The sequence below is a fragment of the Lissotriton helveticus genome, chromosome 10 (assembly GCF_964261635.1).
Source record: "Lissotriton helveticus chromosome 10, aLisHel1.1, whole genome shotgun sequence".
In the NCBI taxonomy this organism is placed as follows: domain Eukaryota; kingdom Metazoa; phylum Chordata; class Amphibia; order Caudata; family Salamandridae; genus Lissotriton; species Lissotriton helveticus.
In genome coordinates this window covers 1178093265-1178113048 of record NC_136071.1, presented here as the reverse complement: position 1 = coordinate 1178113048, position 19784 = coordinate 1178093265, and the positions used below count along the sequence as shown (strand labels likewise).

The 19784-nt window shown below is 50.7% G+C and overlaps 1 protein-coding gene across 4 annotated transcripts in view; it reads left to right on the top strand.

Moving 5' to 3' along the window:
* OXNAD1 (oxidoreductase NAD binding domain containing 1) overlaps nucleotides 1-19277 on the top strand; it is a 154157-nt gene extending 134880 nt beyond the window's left edge. For all 4 annotated transcript variants that reach the window (XM_078664466.1, XM_078664469.1, XM_078664468.1 and 1 more), the window contains exons 6-8: nucleotides 8623-8865; nucleotides 17085-17193; nucleotides 18687-19277. In XM_078664466.1, the coding sequence (XP_078520592.1) occupies nucleotides 8623-8865; nucleotides 17085-17193; nucleotides 18687-18844 (510 nt within the window). In that variant the 3' untranslated portion in view covers nucleotides 18845-19277. The remainder of the gene's footprint in view (nucleotides 1-8622; nucleotides 8866-17084; nucleotides 17194-18686) is intronic.
* Nucleotides 19278-19784: the final 507 nt, after the last annotated feature.

The window sequence follows — 19784 nt, the reverse complement described above, 5'->3', positions numbered from 1 at the left end:
ACCCCTGACTGCAGTGCGTCTGCTGCCTCAAACCCCTGACTGCAGTGCGTCTGCTGCCTCCAACCCCTGACTGCAGTGCGTCTGCTCCCTCAAACCCCTGACTGCAGTGCGTCTGCTGCCTCAAACCCCTGACTGCAGTGCGCCTGCTGCCTCAAACCCCTGACTGCAGTGCGCCTGCTGCCTCAAACCCCTGACTGCAGTGCGCCTGCTGCCTCAAACCCCTGACTGCAGTGCGCCTGCTCCCTCAAACCCCTGACTGCAGTGCGCCTGCTCCCTCAAACCCCTGACTGCAGTGCGCCTGCTGCCTCAAACCCCCGACTGCAGTGCGCCTGCTGCCTCAAACCCCTGACTGCAGTGCGCCTGCTGCCTCAAACCCCTGACTGCAGTGCATCTGCTCCCTCAAACCCCTGACTGCAGTGCGCCTGCTCCCTCAAACCCCTGACTGCGGCGCATCTGCTCCCTCAAACCCCTGACTGCGGCGCGTCTGCTGCCTCACACCCCTGACTGCAGTGCGCCTGCTGCCTCAAACCCCTGACTGCAGTGCATCTGCTGCCTCAAACCCCTGACTGCAGTGCGCCTGCTGCCTCAAACCCCTGACTGCAGTGCGCCTGCTGCCTCAAACCCCTGACTGCAGTGCATCTGCTGCCTCAAACCCCTGACTGCGGCGCGTCTGCTGCCTCACACCCCTGACTGCAGTGCGCCTGCTGCCTCAAACCCCTGACTGCAGTGCATCTGCTGCCTCAAACCCCTGACTGCAGTGCGCCTGCTGCCTCACACCCCTGACTGCAGTGCGCCTGCTGCCTCACACCCCTGACTGCAGTGCGCCTGCTGCCTCAAACCCCTGACTGCAGTGCATCTGCTGCCTCAAACCCCTGACTGCAGTGCGCCTGCTGCCTCAAACCCCTGACTGCAGTGCGCCTGCTGCCTCACACCCCTGACTGCAGTGCGCCTGCTGCCTCAAACCCCTGACTGCAGTGCATCTGCTGCCTCAAACCCCTGACTGCAGTGCATCTGCTGCCTCAAACCCCTGACTGCAGTGTGTCTGCTCCCTCAAACCACCTGACTGCAGTGCATCTGCTGCCTCAAACCCCTGACTGCAGTGCGCCTGCTCCCTCAAACCCCTGACTGCAGTGCGCCTGCTGCCTCAAACCCCTGACTGCAGTGCATCTGCTGCCTCAAACCCCTGACTGCAGTGCGCCTGCTGCCTCAAACCCCTGACTGCAGTGCATCTGCTGCCTCAAACCCCTGACTGCAGTGCGCCTGCTGCCTCAAACCCCTGACTGCAGTGCATCTGCTGCCTCAAACCCCTGACTGCAGTGCATCTGCTGCCTCAAACCCCTGACTGCAGTGTGTCTGCTCCCTCAAACCACTGACTGCAGTGCATCTGCTGTCTCAAACCCCTGACTGCAGTGCGCCTGCTCCCTCAAACCCCTGACTGCAGTGCGCCTGCTGCCTCAAACCCCTGACTGCAGTGCGCCTGCTGCCTCACACCCCTGACTGCAGTGCGCCTGCTGCCTCAAACCCCTGACTGCAGTGCATCTGCTGCCTCAAACCCCTGACTGCAGTGCATCTGCTCCCTCAAACCCCCTGACTGCAGTGCGCCTGCTGCCTCAAACCCCTGACTGCAGTGCATCTGCTGCCTCAAACCCCTGACTGCAGTGCGCCTGCTGCCTCAAACCCCTGACTGCAGTGCGCCTGCTCCCTCAAACCCCTGACTGCAGTGCGTCTGCTGCCTCAAACCCCTGACTGCAGTGCGCCTGCTCCCTCAAACCCCTGACTGCGGCGCGTCTGCTGCCTCACACCCCTGACTGCAGTGCGCCTGCTGCCTCAAACCCCTGACTGCAGTGCGCCTGCTGCCTCAAACCCCTGACTGCAGTGCGCCTGCTGCCTCACACCCCTGACTGCAGTGCGCCTGCTGCCTCAAACCCCTGACTGCAGTGCGCCTGCTGCCTCACACCCCTGACTGCAGTGCGCCTGCTGCCTCAAACCCCTGACTGCAGTGCATCTGCTGCCTCAAACCCCTGACTGCAGTGCATCTGCTCCCTCAAACCCCCTGACTGCAGTGCGCCTGCTGCCTCAAACCCCTGACTGCAGTGCATCTGCTGCCTCAAACCCCTGACTGCAGTGCGCCTGCTGCCTCAAACCCCTGACTGCAGTGCGCCTGCTCCCTCAAACCCCTGACTGCAGTGCGTCTGCTGCCTCAAACCCCTGACTGCAGTGCGCCTGCTCCCTCAAACCCCTGACTGCGGCGCGTCTGCTGCCTCACACCCCTGACTGCAGTGCGCCTGCTGCCTCAAACCCCTGACTGCAGTGCGTCTGCTGCCTGAAACCCCTGACTGCAGTGCGTCTGCTGCCTGAAACCCCTGACTGCAGTGCGTCTTCCCTCTCTAGACCCTGAATGCAGTTCTTCTCTGACCTTAGAGCGTCCTCTCTGCCTCTGGAACACTTCAATTTCACACATTTCTTCACCAAACCAGCACACTTCATGTATGAATATAAATCATTTATAGAACACATAGAAAATGTATGTCAATTTTTATGCAAATTCGTCATTATTGAACATCATAAATCTACTTTGTTACAGTCACCTTCACATATACATGTACTAAAGGTAAAAAACATGCTCCTGCTGTAGCTGTGCTGAGGCAATCAAAGCGACACCGCAGTCTGTGGTATGGTACTCCAGTAGGATTGCTATACAAACACAAGCACACAACACAAGTCCCCATCATGGATCTGATCCAGAGGGCAGGAGACTTGGAAAGTAGGTCTGCTCACATCGGATAGGTTGCTTTGTGGAATACTGTCAGCATAGTGGAAAAGCTCTCTATTCTCTCATCTTGGCCTCTGACCTTTCTTTTCATGGCCTCTGCTCTCTCATACTTACATTTGCCCTTCTGCACTGGGTTGTGAGGTCCAGTTTCTGCTCTCTTGCTCCTTGGCCTTTGCTCACTTTGCCCCTGACCTTTGCTATCTTGGCCCCTGACCTTTGCTATCTTGGCCCCTGACCTTTGCTATCTTGGCCCCTGACCTTTGCTATCTTGGCCCCTGACCTTTGCTCACTTTGCCCCTGACCTTTGCTCACTTTGCCCCTGACCTTTGCTCACTTTGCCCCTGACCTTTGCTCACTTTGCCCCTGACCTTTGCTCACTTTGCCCCTGACCTTTGCTCTCTTGGCCTCTGACCTTTGCTCTCTTGGCCTCTGACCTTTGCTCTCTTGGCCTCTGACCTTTGCTCTCTTGGCCCCTGACCTTTGCTCTCTTGGCCCCTGACCTTTGCTCTCTTGGCCCCTGACCTTTGCTCTCTTGGCCCCTGACCTTTGCTCTCTTGGCCCCTGACCTTTGCTCTCTTGGCCCCTGACCTTTGCTCTCTTGGCCCCTGACCTTTGCTCTCTTGGCCCCTGACCTTTGCTCTCTTGGCCCCCTGACCTTTGCTCTCTTGGCCCCTGACCTTTGCTGACTTGGCCCCTGACCTTTGCTGACTTGGCCCCTGACCTTTGCTGACTTGGCCACTGACCTTTGCTGACTTGGCCACTGACCTTTGCTGACTTGGCCCCTGACCGTTGCTCTCTTGGCCCCTGACCGTTGCTCTCTTGGCCCCTGACCGTTGCTCTCTTGGCCCCTGACCTTTGCTCTCTTGGCCCCTGACCTTTGCTCTCTTGGCCCCTGACCTTTGCTCTCTTGGCCCCTGACCTTTGCTCTCTTGGCCCCTGACCTTTGCTCTCTTGGCCCCTGACCTTTGCTCTCTTGGCCCCTGACCTTTGCTCTCTTGGCCCCTGACCTTTGCTCTCTTGGCCCCTGACTGTTGCTCTCTTGGCCCCTGACCGTTGCTCTCTTGGCCCCTGACCGTTGCTCTCTTGGCCCCTGACCGTTGCTGACTCGGCCCCTGACCTGTGCTCTCTTGGCCCCTGACCTTTGCTCTCTTGGCCCCTGATCTTTGCTGACTTGGCCCCTGACCTTTGCTCTCTCGGCCCTCTCACCGTTGCTCTCTTGGCCCCTGACCTTGGCTCACTTTGCCCCTGACCTTTGCTCACTTTGCCCCTGACCTTTGCTCACTTTGCCCCTGACCTGTGCTCTCTTGGCCCCTGACCTTTGCTCTCTTGGCCCCTGACCTTTGCTCTCTTGGCCCCTGACCTTTGCTCTCTTGGCCCCTGACCGTTGCTCTCTTGGCCCCTGACCGTTGCTGACTCGGCCCCTGACCTGTGCTCTCTTGGCCCCTGACCTTTGCTCTCTTGGCCCCTGATCTTTGCTGACTTGGCCCCTGACCTTTGCTCTCTCGGCCCTCTCACCGTTGCTCTCTTGGCCCCTGACCTTGGCTCACTTTGCCCCTGACCTTTGCTCACTTTGCCCCTGACCTTTGCTCACTTTGCCCCTGACCTGTGCTCTCTTGGCCCCTGACCTTTGCTCTCTTGGCCCCTGACCTTTGCTCTCTTGGCCCCTGACCTTTGCTCTCTTGGCCCCTGACCGTTGCTCTCTTGGCCCCTGACCTTTGCTCACTTGGCCCCTGACCTATGCTCACTTGGCCCCTGACCTGTGCTCTCTTGGCCCCTGACCTGTACTCTCTTGGCCCCTGACCTTTGCTCTCTTGGCCCCTGACCTTTGCTCTCTTGGCCCCTGACCTTTGCTCTCTTGGCCCCTGACCTTTGCTCTCTTGGCCCCTGACCTTTGCTCTCTTGGCCCCTGACCTTTGCTCTCTTGGCCCCCTGACCTTTGCTCTCTTGGCCCCTGACCTTTGCTGACTTGGCCCCTGACCTTTGCTGACTTGGCCCCTGACCTTTGCTGACTTGGCCCCTGACCTTTGCTGACTTGGCCCCTGACCGTTGCTCTCTTGGCCCCTGACCGTTGCTCTCTTGGCCCCTGACCTTTGCTCTCTTGGCCCCTGACCTTTGCTCTCTTGGCCCCTGACCTTTGCTCTCTTGGCCCCTGACCTTTGCTCTCTTGGCCCCTGACCTTTGCTGACTTGGCCCCTGACCTTTGCTGACTTGGCCCCTGACCTTTGCTGACTTGGCCCCTGACCGTTGCTCTCTTGGCCCCTGACTGTTGCTCTCTTGGCCCCTGACTGTTGCTCTCTTGGCCCCTGACCGTTGCTCTCTTGGCCCCTGACCGTTGCTCTCTTGGCCCCTGACCGTTGCTGACTCGGCCCCTGACCTGTGCTCTCTTGGCCCCTGACCTTTGCTCTCTTGGCCCCTGATCTTTGCTGACTTGGCCCCTGACCTTTGCTCTCTCGGCCCTCTCACCGTTGCTCTCTTGGCCCCTGACCTTTGCTCTCTTGGCCCCTGACCTTTGCTCTCTTGGCCCCTGACCTTTGCTCTCTTGGCCCCTGACCTTTGCTCTCTTGGCCCCTGACCTTTGCTCTCTTGGCCCCTGACCGTTGCTCTCTTGGCCCCTGACCGTTGCTCTCTTGGCCCCTGACCTGTGCTCTCTTGGCCCCTGACCTGTGCTCTCTTGGCCCCTGACCTGTGCTCTCTTGGCCCCTGACCTTTGCTCTCTTGGCCCCTGACCGTTGCTCTCTTGGCCCCTGACCGTTGCTCTCTTGGCCCCTGACCGTTGCTCTCTTGGCCCCTGACCGTTGCTCTCTTGGCCCCTGACCGTTGCTCTCTTGGCCCCTGACCTGTGCTCTCTTGGCCCCTGACCTGTGCTGACTTGGCCCCTGACCGTTGCTCTCTTGGCCCCTGACCGTTGCTCTCTTGGCCCCTGACCGTGGCTCTCTTGGCCCCTGACCGTTGCTCTCTTGGCCCCTGACCGTTGCTCTCTTGGCCCCTGACCGTTGCTCTCTTGGCCCCTGACCGTTGCTCTCTTGGCCCCTGACCGTTGCTCTCTTGGCCCCTGACCTGTGCTCTCTCGGCCCCTGACCGTTGCTCTCTCGGGCCCTGACCTGTGCTCTCTCGGCCCCTGACCTGTGCTCTCTTGGCCCCTGACCTGTGCTCTCTTGGCCCCTGACCTGTGCTCTCTTGGCCCCTGACCTTTGCTCTCTTGGCCCCTGACCTTTGCTCTCTTGGCCCCTGACCGTTGCTCTCTTGGCCCCTGACCGTTGCTCTCTTGGCCCCTGACCGTTGCTCTCTTGGCCCCTGACCGTTGCTCTCTTGGCCCCTGACCGTTGCTCTCTTGGCCCCTGACCGTTGCTCTCTTGGCCCCTGACCGTTGCTCTCTTGGCCCCTGACCGTTGCTCTCTTGGGCCCTGACCGTTGCTCTCTTGGCCCCTGACCGTTGCTGACTTGGCCCCTGACCGTTGCTCTCTTGGCCCCTGACCTTTGCTCTCTTGGCCCCTGACCTTTGCTCTCTTGGCCCCTGACCTTTGCTCTCTTGGCCCCTGACCTTTGCTCTCTTGGCCCCTGACCTTTGCTCTCTTGGCCCCTGACCTTTGCTCTCTTGGCCCCTGACCGTTGCTCTCTTGGCCCCTGACCTGTGCTCTCTTGGCCCCTGACCTGTGCTCTCTTGGCCCCTGACCTTTGCTCTCTTGGCCCCTGACCTTTGCTCTCTTGGCCCCTGACCGTTGCTCTCTTGGCCCCTGACCGTTGCTCTCTTGGCCCCTGACCGTTGCTCTCTTGGCCCCTGACCGTTGCTCTCTTGGCCCCTGACCTGTGCTCTCTTGGCCCCTGACCTGTGCTGACTTGGCCCCTGACCGTTGCTCTCTTGGCCCCTGACCGTTGCTCTCTTGGCCCCTGACCGTTGCTCACTTGGCCCCTGACCTTTGCTATCTTGGCCCCTGACCTTTGCTCTCTTGGCCCCTGACCTTTGCTGACTTGGCCCCTGACCGTTGCTCTCTTGGCCCCTGACCGTTGCTCTCTTGGCCCCTGACCGCTGCTCTCTTGACCCCTGACCTTTGCTCTCTTGGCCCCTGACCGTTGCTCTCTTGGCCCCTGACCGTTGCTCTCTTGGCCCCTGACCGTTGCTCTCTTGGCCCCTGACCGTTGCTCTCTTGGCCCCTGACCGTTGCTCTCTTGGCCCCTGACCGTTGCTCTCTTGGCCCCTGACCGTTGCTCTCTTGGCCCCTGACCGTTGCTCTCTTGGCCCCTGACCGTTGCTCTCTTGGCCCCTGACCGTTGCTCTCTTGGCCCCTGACCGTTGCTCTCTTGGCCCCTGACCGTTGCTCTCTTGGCCCCTGACCGTTGCTCTCTTGGCCTCTGACCTTTGCTCTCTTGGCCCCTGACCTTTGCTCTCTTGGCCCCTGACCTTTGCTCACTTTGCCCCTGACCTTTGCTCTCTTGGCCTCTGACCTTTGCTCTCTTGGCCCCTGACCTTTGCTCTCTTGGCCCCTGACCTTTGCTCTCTTGGCCCCTGACCTTTGCTCTCTTTGCCCCTGACCTTTGCTCACTTTGCCCCTGACCTTTGCTCACTTTGCCCCTGACCGTTGCTCTCTTGGCCCCTGACCGTTGTTCTCTCGGCCCCTGACCTTTGCTCTCTTGGCCCCTGACCTTTGCTGACTTGGCCCCTGACCTGTGCTCTCTCGGCCCCTGACCGTTGCTCTCTTGGGCCCTGACCGTTGCTCTCTTGGCCCCTGACCGTTGCTCTCTTTGCCCCTGACCGTTGCTCTCTTGGCCCCTGACCTGTGCTCTCTTTGCCCCTGACCTGTGCTCTCTTTGCCCCTGACCTGTGCTCTCTTGGCCCCTGACCTGTGCTCTCTTGGCCCCTGACCTGTGCTCTCTTGGCCCCTGACCTGTGCTCTCTTGGCCCCTGACCTTTGCTCTCTTGGCCCCTGACCTTTGCTGACTTGGCCCCTGACCTTTGCTGACTTGGCCCCTGACCTGTGCTCTCTCGGCCCCTGACCGTTGCTCTCTTGGGCCCTGACCGTTGCTCTCTTGGGCCCTGACCTGTGCTCTCTTGGCCCCTGACCTTTGCTCTCTTGGCCCCTGACCTGTGCTCTCTTGGCCCCTGACCTTTGCTCTCTTGGCCCCTGACCGTTGCTCTCTTGGCCCCTGACCTTTGCTGACTTGGCCCCTGACCGTTGCTCTCTTGGCCCCTGACCGTTGCTCTCTTGGCCCCTGACCGTTGCTCTCTTGGCCCCTGACCGTTGCTCTCTTGGCCCCTGACCGTTGCTCTCTTGGCCCCTGACCGTTGCTCTCTCGGCCCCTGACCGGTGCTCTCTCGGCCCCTGACCTGTGCTCTCTCGGCCCCTGACCGGTGCTCTCTCGGCCCCTGACCTGTGATCTCTCGGCCCCTGACCTGTGATCTCTCGGCCCCTGACCTGTGCTCTCTCGGCCCCTGACCTGTGCTCTCTCGGCCCCTGACCTGTGCTCTCTCGGCCCCTGACCTGTGCTCTCTCGGCCCCTGACCTGTGCTCTTTTGGCCCCTGACCTTTGGTTTCTTGGCCCTGACCTTTGGTTTCTTGGCCCCTGACCGTTGCTCTCTTGGCCCTTGACCGTTGCTCTCTTGGCCCCTGACCGTTGCTCTCTTGGCCCCTGACCGTTGCTCTCTTGGCCCCTGACCGTTGCTCTCTTGGCCCCTGACCGTTGCTCTCTTGGCCCCTGACCGTTGCTCTCTTGGCCCCTGACCGTTGCTCTCTTGGCCCCTGACCGTTGCTCTCTTGGCCCCTGACCGTTGCTCTCTTGGCCCCTGACCTTTGGTTTCTTGGCCCTGACCTTTGCTCTCTTGGCCCCTGACCTTTGCTCTCTTGTTCCCACAGTGCACCTTGGACTCAGAAGTCGCTCTGCGCGTGGGCGGTGATTTCTTCTTTGATCCCCAACCGCGCGACCCTCCGGTGAACCTGCTGCTCATCGCTGGCGGGGTAGGAATTAACCCCCTGTTCTCCATGCTGCTGCACGTGGCGGATCTTCATGAGACGCGCGGAATGCAAGGCGACGGCTATCAGATGGGCGCGGTGACGCTATACTATAGCGCCAAAACCGCCAGCGAGTTGTTGTTTAAGGTAATCCAGGAGGCTCGTCTCCCCACTCCCATACAATCCTTGCAATGTGTGCCTCTCCTCTTATGTAAACCTTATGTACGCTCCCTTCAAAGTGTACGCCTCATCCTTCAACACCGCCTCAAAGAAAGGCGCACATAGCGCCCCTCGCATCTGCACAGTGTGTTTTATTACAGTGTACTAGAGCCATCTGGAGGAATGTTCTAGAACCATCTTGGAACAGTGTACTTTATGGATTGATTTTGTATGTAGGACTGCAGTTCCTCGGTCCTTGGTTTTGCTGCTCAATGGGCCAGTCGTTGCTACCCCCCTCAAGTAATAATCACAATCCTTGTCGGGGTGAACCACTAAAGTCAGTCAATAACCCTGAGCCCGACCCCCAGGTAGCCATGGCACAGAGCAGATAGGCTTAACTTAAAAGAAATATGTAAAGTATGAATGCAATACTAAAAGAGTAGTAATGAAGACAAAATGCAACACAAGAAAATCCCAAGCTAATTAAGAAAAATAGAGTAGATTTTTATCAATAATATGACCCCAATACAGCATAAGTCCAATAAGGAGAACCATAGGTATGAATTTTTAAAGTTTAAAATAAAAATATTGCCAAAAAGCATTAAGCAACCACCGTGGTCTACTGGTTGCGGTGGACTGGGGCCTAGGCACAATTTGAGACCGACCTCGATGGAGCGCGAGTCAGAAACAGTAACCAGGCTTGACCCATCAGAAGTTTTACCTTTGGACAAATTGGCGGAAGGCAGGCCTTGCAAAATCATTAAAATGCTACTACACCTGCAGGCCTAGTAACTTGAATAATCTACTCTTGAATAATCTGCAGGCAAATCAAGTAAGAACCTAGTCTCACTCAAAATAAAACCTTTTGCTCTCTCAATTCTACAGCAGTCCAAAGATAGGGTGTCGTCAAATCAGTGTAGTAACTTTTTATACCTCAAAATAAGAGGACAAATAAATTGTGCAAAGACATCAGTCTCTTTGTGATAGAGCATTCAAATCTGGTTCTCGAGTAATAGGAAATAGCTGCAACCCAGCTCAATGCAGGAGGCACATTTTACAGAGTTTTTAGAATCTCTTCCCCCTCTTTGCATCCAGCAGCCATTAAAGGTCTAGTAATTAAGGTAATATGTTAGCAGTGTGAAACTACAACTGCAACCTTAGTATGCATGGTCTTTGAATGTCTGTAAACTTTGAATGTCTATAAATTTTGAGATAGAATTGTACCCCAACCAGTAAAGGTGTTCCATTTCCTGTTACCCCTATAACAGTGGTAATACACTTGAACAGCGTCAGCCCAACGGTGGGGATCAAGGGCGAGATATTAGCCTTGTCCCATTTAATACAATCGCCACTGGGTGGAGAACCCACTTCATGTTTAGATGTAGGAGCCCAAATACCGGTCGGTAACGGCTGATTTCGACCGTTACCGACCGGTATTTGGGTTTTGTAATGTAGGGGGGGCTAGAAAATTACAGAATCTGTATATTTACCGAATCGCTAAAATACTGAAACAGTAAATTTACCGATTCTGTAATTCAATATGTAGGTGACACAGTTTACAGTGCCACAGGCCCTTAGAAATTCGTTATTTACCACCCAAAACTATTGGGTGTTAAATTACAAGTTCCTGTGTACATGCACATCATTAGGGCATGTATGTGTGCCACATGGCACACAAGCCAGAAACAGGGGTGCAACAGGGTGTCAAAGTGACACCCTGTCCCCCTTGGAAATTCGGTATTTTTACCGAATCGGTAATTACCGAATCTTACCGGTTCGGTATTTTTACCGATTTATTTTCCTACATAGCAATTACCGATTAGTAAATATCGAATTGGTAAAATTCGGTATTTACCATTCGGTAATTTGCTATTACCTACATCTAGCCCTAAATGTTCATCCCTCATTTTCTTTGCAATGAGATGCAAAAAAATGAACTCTATCAGCCAGATTCATCATTGTCCCGTTTTGCGAGTCCTTAATAGCGATTATTAAGGAATCGCTATTAAGGACTTGCAAAACGGGATTCATGTAGAAATCGCAATTTTAATTGCGATTTCTACAGCTTCCTTATTTGCTATTAGCAAATTGCTAATCGCAAATAGGGAATGACTCCCCATTCATTCCTATGGGCCCAAAGGGGAGTCATTCCTTATTTGCGATTAGCAATTTTCTAATCGCAAATAAAGATGCAATTTCAGTGGTGCCAGGGGCGTCCAAAGGACACCCTGTAGCACCCCTGAAATGTAAATTTAGCCTGATGTTGCGCACACACCTGTCCAAAGGACATGTGTGTGTTACATACCACTTAGAAAAATGCACTTTAGTGCATTTTTCTTTCTAAGTTTTTGCTATTTACCACGAAGTCAGACTTCGCGGTAAATAGCGGCCAGAAATAGCGATTTCGCAAATAATAAATGGTTAATGAATTGCATTTAAGGAATCTCTAATAGAGATTCCTTAAATGCAATTCCTCGCAAATATGCGATTTCGCAATTAGCGATTTTTTGCATTTGGGATGATGAATCCCAAATGCAAAAATTGCGCTCGCAAAGGGCCAGATTCTCAGAATCTGGCCCTTTGCGAGCCCATTTTTCAATGATGAATCTGGCTGAATATTCATAAGTTCCGTTTGCAAGTATTTCACACATGAAAAAGTTTGCACTAAAATGACATTGCTATAGTTGGGTACATACCATATATGCCTTGTAACCAAGTTTACTCTAACCTTCCCCGACCTTAGCTCTAGTATCACACAGACTGAATGTCTGTTTAACCCCTTCGACGCTGATGACGAGCTGGGCTCGTCATGAGGTAGCCTCCTCGCACGCTCATGACGAGCCCAGCTCGTCACGTAAAGTGCGATTTTGAAAAACCCAGCGTACGGGCGGAATTCCGCCCGCACGCATGCGGTTAACTAGTGGTATAGTAGTAACTACACTATTCATTAGGCAATTGATCATTTCTTCTTTTTCTTCTATCCTATTGCGTATAATTTATTCTACTACTATTTTAAAGCATGCTGTCATCACAATTAATTTGAATACATTTTCCTTTTTATTGTGTATTTGCTTCACATCATTTAACTGAAATTTGAATAACCTTTAGTTACAGTGGTGGATGCTTGTTACCAATATTTAAGATCTAAAAATGTAGTGATGAAAATATGTGAACTAAAAAAGCAGCTGTAATGGGAAAATTCAAATGTCTGACAGTGAGGTGTAGAAAATAGGAAAAAATGCAGACTAGTTATCTGGTCATGGCAGTCAAGAGGGCCCTGTAAGTGGGCACAAAACCCCCTCTTCAATAAGTGCATTTAGTCTGGAGCCAGTCTCCAGGGTAACACAATTTTGGAACCAACGTCTGTGGACAGTGGGGAGTGTCCTCAGAAGTACTTGCTCCATTACTGGATGGCACAAGTGTTGCTGTTTATTTGGCCCTCTGATGAAGTGTCAGTTATTTAAAACAGCGTATATATGGCCTTTTTCCATGAACTGCTGATTGTTACTGCTACAGAAAGCGGCATGGCACGCAATCATAATTTGTTAAAAGTATTTACTATAAGTAGCCTTTTTGTGCAATTGCAATGTCTTCTTCGACTTTTGAACAACCAGGAGAGGTGGAGGAAGTATTAATTCCTTACCAGTCTTAACAAAAAATATAATTAATTTAATTTTATTTTCCTGATGTCCGTTTTCTGTTGGTACCAAGTCATGGTAAGCCATCAAAGTGAGGGGTGTGCAAAGTTGTAATGTTTTTCCTCTCAAAAAAAGTTGCAGTGCTTTCAAATTGTCATGTCAGCAAATGTTTAAAGTTGTAACAAAACTGTGAGAACTAAATTCCACAAAAAGGGTTTTGCAAGATGCTTATGAAAAATAGGATAATTGTGGGTAATTGTTAACTCCATAAAACCTTGTGGGCAACAATTAAATGTCACTTAAACCATGGCAAAATGACAAACACCAGCTGGTGTTATTTCCACTTAAAGCATAGCAGTGCATCACGCTTATAAATGTCCCCTTATGGAGCCGAAACGAAAGACACCTGCGGGCAAGTCAAGACACATTCCATGCAGCAGCGCGCATGTGGACGGCTCTGCCCTGCCCTCCAGGTGGTGAATTTAGAGATTTTTGGCCCAATTCACAGAAATAACTTAAGACAAAATCCTAAATTTACTACCATTTTGGTATTCACAGAAGGCACTTACTCAGTTCAGTATTCACAGAAGTTAGGAGTCCTATCTTTAGGACTCCTAAATGCCTTCTGTGAATACCAAAAGTCTCAAAGTTAGGATTTTTCTCACTTTAGGACTCCTACCTTTACTACTCCTAAACTGAGAAAAATCCTACCTTACGACTTTCGGTATTCACAGAAGGCATTTAGGAGTCCTAAAGTTAGGGCTCCTAACTTCTGTGAATACGGAAATGAGTAAGTGCCTACTGTGAATACCAAAATGGTAGTAAGTTTAGGATTTTGTCTTAAGTTAGTTCTGTGAATCGGGCCCTTTGTTGTGGGCCAAACAATTCTGTAAATTTCCATTTACAGTCTCAGAAGTTTTTTTGAAAGTATTATTGATTAAGGCATATCAGCGTAGTGCCTGACACAAACCACCTGTGTCTCACTAGTGCCACGCGACCCAGATATTGAAAAGCACTTCAGACCCATTCTTCAGACCCCATTTTAAGAAGAGATTGGCCTGGTTGGTGCAGATATGTGTTTGGCGCAATGTTGTGTTGACCGGCCATCGATGTGGGGCTTTTTCTGTGACCAAAGCAGCCCCTTGCTTCAGATCTTCTGCAGCTGCACGCTCGTGGCAGGAAGGAGATGCAAATGGCGGTGACCATGTGCCGAGCATGTGGTTTTACCACCTGTAGCGACATCCGCCAGTGCTGCCTGTGGTTTACGTGCTTTGTCTGCAAGTACTTGCAAGCGATACCGCTTCTCTGCAGCTCTCTAGCTGGATGTGGGTTTTTACTTCTGTGGTGCACTGTACCATTCAGTGACAGAACCTATCTGCAGCTCTTCGGGCAGCTGTGGCTGTTGTTCCAGTGGGTTTATGTAGTAGGCGTATCCGATCTCTGTGTGTGGGTCAGAGCCGGAGGCTGCAGTGTTGCAGGGGGCGAGAAAAATAGGCTCACTGGCCCATTTGCTTCCTCTGTGCCTAATAATGCACTTTACTCCATAATACATACACATGCATCATGAGTAGGCTAATATTGGGTTTTTCTCCATGACACACTGATACACAGGGCTTTAACAAGAGACAGTAGCCTATAGAGCTAATAATGGGATTGCTTGTGCAGTACAAAAACACTGGTTTTAAATAAATCTCTTAAGCTCCCTCAGCTAACAGTGAGTTGTCCTCCTATCTGCCATGCTCACACTTTCTTAAAATAAATCTGAGATTGTTTTGAACCCAGTATTGTAAATTTGGTAAATTTTACCCAGAAATTGTAAACCCTCTCTTATTCCCGACGTAAAATTCAGCATCTTCAAACATTGTCGTGAATTGCTTGTAAGTGCATCATTTCTACACAAGAGACACTCTCATTGTAAACTGTAGGGTATCTCTGTGTGCTAAGCAGTCTCTGTAAAGACCCTTGTGTAACCTGAAGAGGAGAGGTTAGAAACTCATTGGGACTAGATGGAAACGTTTGTCCGCTTGAGGTCAATAAACCTTGCCGAAGGCCTATTTTGTTATTGATGTTAAACTGTCCCTAGCAGGGAGATTGACTACCTTTAGATAAACTGCCCCTTCAGACCAGTAGGGATGTATGACGGTACAACGCGTACCGTCACAACGCATCCCTTTAGCACGCATCCCTTACAACGCAAGTCGTTACCACGACTTGCGTTGGGGGTGCGGATTTCGAATAGTATAATTTACTATTCTAACACCAGTCCCCGTGGACCCTAGGGAAGGTGTTGGGATAGTAAATTTACTATTTTTAATCCTTTAGCGCCCTCCAGCGCAAGTCGTGGTAACGCCTTGCGTTGTAAGGGATGCGTGCTAAAGGTACCGCGTTGTAAAAACTTCGTGGTAAACGATGTTTACCGACCAGTAGACATATGGATGTAGTTCCTAAGCCTGAATTAAATCCCAGGGATCTCACCTTGTCCTCCTTAACACTTTCAAAGTAGTTTCCAGTGAAATTCAAGTCAATCAATCGATTTGGTTAAGATCTGGAGTCTTCCTGGCGAGGTCTGTGGATGAGGTGAAGGACCTGGGTCTTTCAGTATGTGCAACACAGAACAGCCAAGCCTGGATGAAGGTTCATTTTAATATTTGGACCAATAGAGCCCAAATGCCTAAACTTCCTCATTTTTTAAACTCCAGTCAGCGCTCGGTTTAGGACAATGGGTGAATCCCCGTCTCATGCAGGTGGGCATGTGTTGGATAGGTTGATAACCTCTAAAATCTTTGCGGGTACCAACATTACTCTTCCAAAACAAATCTAGACTAATAGCCAGCTGATGTCCTGTCTGTTCATCTGCTCACTTATTGTGAAAACATCAAGGGGGTTTTAGCATCCTTAATCAAGCTAAAAACGTAGTGGAGCCAGGTAACAGACTTCTAAAAGCAGATTCATGTAACCAACCAAAGGTCGACTACTTTTCCGCTTTAATTACATTTTTTAATTATTTGGCATCTCTGAAAACTTGTCAAAATAACAATTATACTTGAACTCTAGTCGCCTGCTCTGTAGTAATAAATGTGGGATCCAGTGTAGACCAGATCAGGCCAACCAAATGACGAATAGCTATAAAACTGAAAGTGTAACCGCTAAAACCACCTGTTACCCATAGAATTTACGAGAAAGCCAGTAATCTAGTCTAGAATTTTTGGCTGATTTTACAATGCCTGTAGAGATACATCCAGCTTTAAAAGCAAGGAAAAAGCTCTCTTACCACCCTTGTTAAGATTAGCTACAAATAGCTCTTTAGCCAGCTACAGCTTATGTAAAAGTAATCCGTGCATACCAATTCCTATTCAATAGAACTACCCCAGCCACTCATTGTGGAAAAGCAACTGCAGCTTGAATCCATTGCTCTGAGGTCTGTAATAAAAAAAGAGGTCTGCAAAGCTGTTCTAACTGAATTTAACCGCCTGCAAGGAGACCTCTGTCCTTCCATCTTTCAGAAACAATATGCAGGTGAGCTGGCACCAGCAATCATGTGTGTTATTCATTCGTCCTTTCAAGACTGCTGTATTTTCTGCTGCTTGAAACTAGCTCTGGTAACTCCTCTCTTAAAAAGAACCACTTTAGATCCAACAAACCCAGCAAGTTATAGCCCCAAAACTGGAGCCCTCTTTACTGCCCAAAATTCTAGAGGAGTTGGTATCCATCCTGTGTTGTTATCTGGTGATGCATTGCCTGCAGTCGTAACAAAAACATGCATTCCAGCACGTACACACAAGTAGCACCTGTGGCGCCTGGTGCTACACACCTTCACCATTTAGGTCAAGAGTGAGTTAAGTACACAGCAATGGAAATTTACATTGGTGGGCTTCTAGGCACCGCTTCCGTGACACACATAAAAAGGCCTGTCTACACTACTGATCGTTACTAGACACAAAACGGGTATATGCTGGCCCCGCCATGCTGGTAGCTCTTAACTCCTGGTAATGGCATAAGCCCTCTTCCATTATGAGGGTTTCGCTTGGTGAGCCCCTTCCGGTCTAACAATACGGCATTACCATGAGACAGGCCTAGGTCATGGCACACATGCATGATCCATAGTCGCCTACGGCCAAAAATCTGTACCAGGGCCCAGATATTCATGCAGCTGAGGCACTCAGGGCAGCGGTGTACGTCCGTCACCACGCAGGGGACTTCACCGACACACCATGCTTCATTCAGAGCTTCTAGAAAACTCATCTTTGCTAGGTGCTTAAGATGGAAACAAACAAAGACGTGGATACCTTTGGGCCACAATATTGTACAAATCTTGTGGTTTGGAGATAAAATAACTAGTTTGGATAATAACCCCTGATGCTCATGCAAATATAACATATTCAATTTGTATTGTGCACTACTTATACAGTTAGGAATAATACTATTATCACATAGCAGTTACTGCACCAAGACCGAATAGCATTCCATGCACCGACCACGCACCATGAATGATTTAATTTTGGGATTTGTACCAGTATAAGCATTTTGCTGTACAGATTGTGGTCTAACCAAACTCATATCCTGTTTCAGAAAAAGATCCTCGATTTGATGAGTCGGTTTCCTGGAAAAATCACCTGCAACTTCCATGTCACGTCCCAGAGCTCACAAGTGTGCCCTGAGCTTAAGCCCTACATGACTGGTAAGCTGTCTGGGCTTTTCTGGCAAGGTTGCATGAATGGAGGTGAGTCGTGGTCCAGGTGATCTTTTCTGGCATGGTTGAGTGAATGGAGGTTGGTCCTGGGCCAATTGATCCTTTCTGGTTGGTTGGTTGGTTGATTGAATGTAGGTTGGTCCTGGGCCAGGTGATCCTTTCTGGTTAGTTGAGTGAATGGAGGTTGGTTCTGGGCCAGGTGATAGGAGAAAAGTTGTATGGAAGCTGGCGTCAGTCCAAGGTACAACCATGTTTCTTGGACTGACACCAGCTTCCATACAACTTTTCTCCGGATAGATACAGTTGAGAAACTGAGATTGGAGGAGCGGAGATCCCCTCCTATAACTGCCGCCACTAATTTGGATTGAGCTTTAAACCGCCATCATAAATTTGGACTGACCTTGATCTGAACATCAGTGACAGCTCTGACGTTTGTATGGGCTTGGTTGACTATATCTCCACGATAAGGACTGATCGTATTGAGTCCGATTAGAAAAGGGTCCTATCTCATATGCAATATCTACTGTTCTGAAGATGGTCTGACGGACTGATGCCATTTAAGACCGAAACGTCAACTCCATCATCTACTTCCTAAATATTGATTGTATTCAAGTGATTATTATTCTCAGTAGGAGATATGTCATTGTTGATTCTATTGGAATAGATGTTTTCTTCATGAAGTGTAGGACACATTCGATCTCGTCTCTTTAATGAGTTATTGCTGAATTAATTGATCAGGTGTACTCCTTTTTAACTTGATTTATATATATATTTTGTGGCAAACTGGTGTTTGGGTTCGCAATAAATATTAAACACCAAAAAATTGGGTCTCGCATCATCCTTTGGCAGCACATGCTGAGCTGAGTTAAGCTGAGGACGACACATACCGCATATATATATATATAATCTCCACTCCTGTGTTTACCCGATGATAAACAGGCGCTGACACCGTGGGGTCTCATTCAGGAACAAGTTTTATTTTTCAAGTGCAAAGTTGACGCGTTTCGACGGATGAACCGTCTTGATATATATATATATATATATATATATTTGTATTTTCAACAAGATATTCCTGTGTTTTGTGCTTTGTAGATTCATTCATTTTTCTTGTCAAATGACAATTGGGTGTCTGTTCGAATTAGACTCACCCGCAGAGTAAGTCCAATATAAATAATTACATATTTATTTTAAGCAAAGTCCCTTGTAGGCATCTTTACCTGCCACTGTTTGATTTGCCAAAGCCTCCAAGGGTATATTGGGGTTCCCCTGCTCTCACATGAAATAATAGTAGCACGTCTGGACCCAGCTTGGTACTTAATGTAACTCTCTGAATCTCTTGCTGGGAGCCATTGCCTGGCCTTCAGTGTCCTTACGTTTTATGTCTTAACTAAGTAACCTTCACTCAACGATCCATGACCACGTTGAACCAGCCAATTCTCCTGTGTAGGTCCCACATCATAACTAAGCTCTTGTCTTTACAGAGGGGAGGATCTCGGAGAAGGACCTTGTGAAGTCTCTGCAAGACACGAACAACCTCTGCTACATCTGCGGCCCGCCACCCATGATCGAGGCGGTCTGCCAGCAGCTCGAAAACCTACAGGTGCCCAAAGACAAAATCCGCTTTGAAAAATGGTGGTAGGTGGTCCCACAGATGGAACTGGAAAATGGTAAACCAGCTCAGAAGCAGGAATGGCACCACCTTGGTTTTCTGCTGTACCATGAGCAGTGTTGCTCAGTGCTCGGCAGGCCGGGAAGCAAGCCGTGGATATCTAGGAACACCCAGACTCAGGGAATACTTCTGGTCTCTCCTAAGAAACTCAGAGACCCACAACACACTCCTCTCTATGCACATCGAGTCCTGAGGCATCTCCACCATGGCGGCGCCATCGCTTTATATCTGTGGTGTCAGCTGTTAAATGACAGTGCAGCTTGATGGGGGTTTATTTATATAAAAGACTGGTATTTAACGATGAATGGCTGTGCATTTTATTTGTTTTAATATTTTATGTAACTAATTGCTCCTAAGGACCTGTATACGTCGCACGATGAAGTAAATGAATGCTTGAAAGGTCTCAACGTTGTCACTGGCATTTCTTTCAGGGTAACACATTGTCCGTTTCTTGTGATGGTACTTACTAAAGTACCCTTACCCCCTTTGCGCTGGGGGAGAGGGGAGGTCGCGCGGCGCCACCATGCTCGTGACGGAACCACTCCGTCACGAGCCACTGGCGCGCTGTGCTCATGACGGAGTGGTTCCGTCACGGCCCCGCCCGCTCATTAATTCAGCCGCGCAGGCGCAGAATTAATGCAGCGTAGGCGGGGAGGGCGCAGCGTGACGGAACCACTCCGTCACCAGCACAGTGCACCCGTGGCTCGTGACGGAGTGGTTCCGTCACGAGCACGGAACGGGTTAAACAACAATTTTCAATGGCATCATATGACTAGGCATAAGTTTACTTAGAACAATGACTATATAATTACTTAAGTAAGTAGGGGTGATGGGAGCGGTGTGGTGCCGCTGCCAGGGCGACTGGCGCTGGAATCTGGGGATCACGGATCGATCCCCAGTGCCGGCGGCA